Source organism: Monopterus albus, unplaced genomic scaffold (genome assembly GCF_001952655.1).
Source record: "Monopterus albus unplaced genomic scaffold, M_albus_1.0 scaffold524.1, whole genome shotgun sequence".
In the NCBI taxonomy this organism is placed as follows: Eukaryota; Metazoa; Chordata; class Actinopteri; order Synbranchiformes; family Synbranchidae; genus Monopterus; species Monopterus albus.
Window position 1 is genome coordinate 198538 of NW_018128404.1, and position 6955 is coordinate 205492.

At 40.6% G+C, this 6955-nt stretch overlaps 1 protein-coding gene across 4 annotated transcripts in view; it reads left to right on the forward strand.

Moving 5' to 3' along the window:
* The window catches only part of cpm (carboxypeptidase M), a 32086-nt gene that overhangs the window by 16597 nt on the left and 8534 nt on the right, over positions 1-6955 (forward strand). For all 4 annotated transcript variants that reach the window (XM_020588293.1, XM_020588295.1, XM_020588294.1 and 1 more), the window contains one exon: positions 4136-4308. In XM_020588293.1, coding sequence (XP_020443949.1) covers positions 4136-4308 — 173 coding nt within the window. The remainder of the gene's footprint in view (positions 1-4135; positions 4309-6955) is intronic.

The following is a 6955-nucleotide window of genomic DNA, read 5'->3' on the forward strand; positions in this document are numbered from 1 at the left end:
ATTCTAACACAAGATTAATACAAGAAAACAACTGATGTCAAGGTACACTTTTCAGAATCAACATTATCTTCTAACCTTGAAACAGAACAAACTAGAGCAGACTTTGAATCTTACTAAACTACATTACTAACACATTAAAGTCTAACACATTCATGTCTCATAATTATCTGACTGATTTATTCATTTCTAGCAGTGATATGACCAGGTTATATGACCAGTAGCGCTGGCCGATGCAACCAAGCCTGGTTTAGATTTGATATCAAGAAAAAACTAGAATTACTGCTTTGCGTGTGTATCCCTCTGCCAACAGTCACATTCATGTGAATGGGGGATACATGAGTCACAGTTTTACCATTGACCCCCAATCAGTTCAATTTTGAGTCCAAATGGACAATTGTGCTTAATCGGAACAAACTCCATCAAGGTGTTCCTGAGATATCGTGTTCGCAAGAATGGGCCAAAAGCATAACGCCTCCGGCCATAGCTATCACCGGTGCAGCGGAATAACAAGAGCCAGAATTAAATGTAAGTACTTTTGTATTATTAAAAGAAGCTAATGTCATATCAGGTCACATCAGGTATGGTTCTTAGCCTTTTTACTAGGGATGTAACGAGATTTGTAATTCCGCAATAGAAAAATGTCTTGATACGTTTGGGGCTGTGTGACTATCTACCATTATATTACATATGGTTATTTACAGTGCTGTCCGATATTCACTGGGAGCTACTCATCTGACGTGTACTGTACATACCCCGACAAAAGCAATTTGTAGTGGTAAGGGTATGGTGGATGGTGTTTCCCCACCCAGGTTCAAATCCATGGGTCTTTCTTCTCACTTTATCCAACATTCAAAATGTGACTTGATATGTAAAATCGTTAGTGTGTGTAAACACATTTTCTCACACTCACTGAACAAATCAGAGAGGCTGCATAACTTAATGGCCACAGAGAGACATTCACTAGAGGTAGACTGTTTGCTCACTCTGTTTTACACAGCTTCACCAAGTATGTGCAACGTTGAGAATGTGGCTAAATAAGTCTTGTGTATGACACATTTCCTCAAACAACACAAATCCAAATTTGTGTTTTGACAATTTCATGACATCATTTACGAGAACAGCTACAGGTCCTCTTCCTGTTCTCAGTCTGTTTTCAACAGCTGGCATATCTATGAGCAACCACTGACGCTTACTGATGAAAGTCACCAGTTAACAGGGGAACTTGTTAATCTTCAACACCGGCAGTAACCTCAGGCGCTGTATTTTTCTCCACATCCTCTGGTCACAGTGCAGCAGCAGGAAGGAAAATATATCCATAAAACCAGGCCCAGTCAAAAAAATTCCTCTTTTGCAATGGCACCGGTGGATGTCAGGCAAGATCACATGAACGTGCAATGGTCTGGAGATTATGACCATTCAAGGAAATCCTTAAATTATCACGTAATGTATAATGTAATGCATTATAGCTTGGTGTTAATCAGTCGTCTCTCACTCGTCTTCAAATGGTCCACAATGCAGGTACCAGGAAATTTGTTTATATAACCCCGGTACTGGCCTCTCTTCACTGGCTTCCAGTCTGTTTTAGAATTCATTTTAAGCTATTGATTTTTGTTTTTAAGGCTCTTAATGGTTTGGCACCGCCCTACCTCGCTGAGTTGGTGAGGTGGCACGAACCGACTAGATTACTCAAATCCTCATGCCAGTTTCTTTTAGAGGCTCCCAGGGCCAGATACAAACACTGGGGTGACCATGCTTTTACTGTTGCAGCTCCTAAACTGTTGAATGGTTTAACTCTTAATGTTAGATCATCTACAGACTTGACAACTTTTAAATCATTGGTTAAAACATATTTATTCACTTTGGCTTTTAATACATAGTAATGTCTGATGCTTCCTTCTTTTAACTGTTGATTCTGTGTAGTTCCTATGTTTTATTCCTCTACTGCTATTATTTATTTTAGTTCTTACCTTGCCCTTGTAAAATATTTTGGTCAACCAGAGATTGTTTTTAAAATGCTATATAAATTAATTTTGATTTGATTTGGTAAGACTTTACATAGCTGGAAAAAAGAGTCTCACCAGCAAGACTTTGTGAGACTTGTAAAAACCAAGTTTCTTCTGCATGGAAGTACAACAACATAGGTACACCTCGGTTTCTGAGCTTTCAGTCAAGTCTAAAATGATAATTCACCGTTGTAACATTGCAGAAAAGAATGAGCCATGGGCTCTTGAAAGATAAAACCATAGTCACATGAAATATTAGATTTTTTAAAATTTTATTTAATGGCTATTCAAATATTTGATATATATATATATACATATATATTTTTTTTCCTTTCCTGTTTTATTAGTTCTTTCCAGTGGGCTTAACGTTGGTTGCCAAGAATTGTTTTTCCATGTTTCATCCATGTTTTTCTTCTCCTCACTCTGTGTAGAGTGCCATCACCAAGCTCCTTGTGAACCCAAGATAACTGTACCCTATTGTGTAGATATAGACTTTCGTTTGGTTTTCATTCATCAGATTAGATATTTAGAGAGCATTAGACTGCTAAATTTAGAAGGGCGACAGCAGAGAGAGAGGGACTCACATACATTAGCGAGTAGTGAGTCCTCATTTGTTACACTAGTATAACTGTGTTCAGGTCCCAGGATTTGAAAGTGACATAACAGATGCTGCATGTCAACTTTTAGAGCTGTTGTGTGGCAGCTCTTCAGTTTTCCCATTTCAAGAAGTGACACGGGCAGAAAGGACACTGACAATTTGCAAATACTGCTGAAGGCAATGCTAGCCCCATTTAGGACTGAGACACATCTGGATATGTAGAAACAGTTGGTGCACAGTTGTGCGCTACATTGTAATGGAGATGGACAAACAAACTAGATGCACATACACAAAACCATCCACCTAGTAACCACCTTTAAATTCTTTTCTCTTGAAAAAGAAGACCACGGTGTCGAACTACAAATGTCACCTTTATGTTGCTTGTCCTAGTTTGACAACTTCTTCTCCTTGTTTTAGTGCCAAGCAGCAATTTGCTCACCACTGCCCCCAGTGTTCGTGATGGTACCCGCTTCAACCGGTACAGTACTAAGAACCCGACCAATACTGATTTATTATTTAGTAAAGGCCATTTTAAATCATATTTCCTGATTTTTAAAATTGTGACAAATAATGTATTGGACTTTTTATCGTGGCCATATTGTACCATGGCTTTTTAGTTCACCAAAATAAAGTTTCAGATAAAGAAGTGAAGGATCATGTCACCCAGTGCAACACTATAGGCTCACTGTTGTATTTTTAATAGTTTGGCATAACAATGGGTCGACAGTATCATGTCAGTATCAGTCACACAATACTTGACAGCAGAATACATTCATTGTTATTAATGTGATTACTTCACATAATGGAAAATATAGAATATCACCAGATTTGTTTGGAAGTACAAAGGCATGTGTGTTGGCAGCAGAGAGAGAGAGAGATGATGAAGACAGTTTAGATAAGTGGTGGAGGAAAACAAGAAGACGGCCAGAGGCAGAGCTAGTCCTGACGTGCAGCTTTGTACATACCTACCTTTCACCTTTCCCACCCTTCTCCCTTTCTCCCTCCTGAGGCCCTCATTCATTGACAGTGTGTTTCACCCCACCATCCAATCAGCAGTTTGTCTCAGATTAACGGCCTCTGACTCGTCTCTGCATTTGATTCCCCGCTGACTCACAGCATCACTTCCTCCACCCACTGTTTCCACGCGTAGGCTCATCAGGATGAAATGTCAGGTCAGAAACACAGATGGAAATAAGGAAAACAGCAGCGACCAGAGGAAGTTTAGTTGTGGTTTGTGTTTTTTGCAAAGCACCAGACTTCATTCAACTTTTATTCAAATTAACCCCAGAAGGATTTGTATCTCTACAGCATCTTTTTCAGATTTAATCTCATTTATTTCCTAATTGTAACTTATTGGTGTGTATGTATGTATTACTCGTGTTGTGGGGACATAAATCTGTCACACTGTGGGAAATCGACTTCAAGCAGGTCCACCCCACCGAGGCTTGGGTTAGGGTTAGTCAGTTAGTGGTTTTGCCAGGTTAAGTCTCCAGAAAATGAATGTAATCCTCTGAAGTGATGTGTGTTTGTGCAGGTCCTCGGCCGGGTGCTGCTGCTCCAGCTGATCGATGACCTGGTGCGTGGTTATCGTAACAATGAAACATGGTCGTTGCAGTTGCTGAAGAGCACCCGCATCCACATCCTCCCCACGATGAACCCAGACGGCTTCGATGAAGCAGACACAGACTGCCAGTACACTCAGGGCAGGTACAGACACATACATTATATGACCAGTTTTGTTCAGTTTAATTCAGTGTTGACAGAAAAAACAAAAAACATAAAGATATAAAACTGTAATTTTTTTGTGAAGAATCAACAACAAGTGGGACACAATCATGAAGTGGAATGAAATTTATTGGATATTTCAAACTTTTTTAACAAATAAAAAACTGAAAAATTGGGCGTGCAAAATTATTCAGCCCCCTTAAGTTAATACTTTGTAGCGCCACCTTTTGCTGCGATTACAGCTGTAAGTCGCTTGGGGTATGTCTATCAGTTTTGCACATCGAGAGACTGAAATTTTTGCCCATTCCTCCTTGCAAAACAGCTCGAGCTCAGTGAGGTTGGATGGAGAGCGTTTGTGAACAGCAGTTTTCAGTTCTTTCCACAGATTCTTGATTGGATTCAGGTCTGGACTTTGACTTGGCCATTCTAACACCTGGATATGTTTATTTGTGAACCATTCCATTGTAGATTTTGCTTTATGTTTTGGATCATTGTCTTGTTGGAAGACAAATCTCCGTCCCAGTCTCAGGTCTTTTGCAGACTCCATCAGGTTTCCTTCCAGAATGGTCCTGTATTTGGCTCCATCCCTCTTCCCATCAATTTTAACCATCTTCCCTGTCCCTGCTGAAGAAAAGCAGGCCCAAACCATGATGCTGCCACCACCATGTTTGACAGTGGGGATGGTGTGTTCAGGGTGATGAGCTGTGTTGCTTTTACGCCAAACATAACGTTTTGCATTGTTGCCAAAAAGTTCGATTTTGGTTTCATCTGACCAGAGCACCTTCTTCCACATGTTTGGTGTGTCTCCCAGGTGGCTTGTGGCAAACTTTAAACGACACTTTTTATGGATATCTTTAAGAAATGGCTTTCTTCTTGCACCTCTTCCATAAAGGCCAGATTTGTGCAGTATACGACTGATTGTTGTCCTATGGACAGAGTCTCCCACCTCAGCTGTAGATCTCTGCAGTTCATCCAGAGTGATCATGGGCCTCTTGGCTGCATCTCTGATCAGTCTTCTCCTTGTGTGAGCTGAAAGTTTAGAGGGACGGCCAGGTCTTGGTAGATTTGCAGTGGTCTGATACTCCTTCCATTTTCCATTTCAATATTATCGCTTGCACAGTGCTCCTTGGGATGTTTAAAGCTTGGGAAATCTTTTTGTATCCAAATCCGGCTTTAAACTTCTCCACAACAGTATCTTGGACCTGCCTGGTGTGTTCCTTGTTCTTCATGATGCTCTCTGTGCTTTAAACGGACCTCTGAGACTATCACAGTGCAGGTGCATTTATACGGAGACTTGATTCCACACAGGTGGATTCTATTTATCATCATTAGTCATTTAGGTCAACATTGGATCATTCAGAGATCCTCACTGAACTTCTGGAGAGAGTTTGCTGCACTGAAAGTAAAGGGGCTGAATAATTTTGCACGCCCAATTTTTCAGTTTTTTATTTGTTAAAAAAGTTTGAAATATCCAATAAATTTCGTTCCACTTCATGATTGTGTCCCACTTGTTGTTGATTCTTCACAACAACTTACAGTTTTATATCTTTATGTTTGAAGCCTGAAATGTGGCAAAAGGTCGCAAAGTTCAAGGGGGCCGAATACTTTCGCAAGGCACTGTATTTTATATACATTTATATACATTTTTCAAAGGGAAATTGATTTATTATTTAGTAAGAGGCTTTTCTTTTCTTTTTTTAAATATATTTTATTATTGTATTCTGAACTTTTTATCATGATAAATATCATGCTGTCACTTTTAGGTATTGTTACATCCCAAAAATATACTGGTAGTAAGCCTCTGAATGTAATATACGTATCAGGAACCCCGGTATAGGTTCTGTGTGGGCGTGAGAGTGCAGCCTGGTCTACAGGGTCATCAGGTGAGAAAAATGATCCAGAGACCCTCTCAGCAGCTTGTCTTGTGATGTTCAGACGGCAGAGATGTATGTTTTATGGATGTGGGTAAAGCCATGTTACACTGACTTACCTGCGCTGCCATGTTGGTAGTTTTCTTTAATGGGAATTGTAGTTTTTCAGATGCTAAAACTAAATTGTGGATTAACTTTTTTAGTCACAAAGTTTCACACTTTTGGCTGCAGTGGCTTTTCTTTTGTCCGTGCTGTTTTTTCACAAAGACCAAGGGGAAAAATTGCTGAATGAGAGATTGCTTTGCATTACTGAAGCTAGAGGAACGAAGCTATACCCCAGTGAGACATGATGACTTTGGATCTCTATTTTAACTGCTTTAGCTTTATCCTTATTATTTCAGCTTCAGGGCAGCATGGTGGCGCAGTGGTTAGCAACATTGCCTCACAGTGAGAAGGGTTCGGGCCCCACCTGGGACCTTTCTGTGTGGAGTTTGCATGTTCTCCCCGTGCTTGCTTGGGTTCTCTCCGGGTACTCCGGCTTCCTCCCACAGTCCAAAGACATGCAGCTTGATTGGTGTCTCTAAATTGCCTATAGGAGTGCATGTGCGTGTGTGTGGTTGTTCCTCTATGTGTTAGCCCTGCGATTGATTGGCGACCTGTCCAGGGTGTACCGCGCCTTTGCCCGATTGCCGGCCGGGATTGGCTCCACAACCCCGGTCAGGGACAAGCGGGAGAAAATGAATGAATGACTTTCAAGG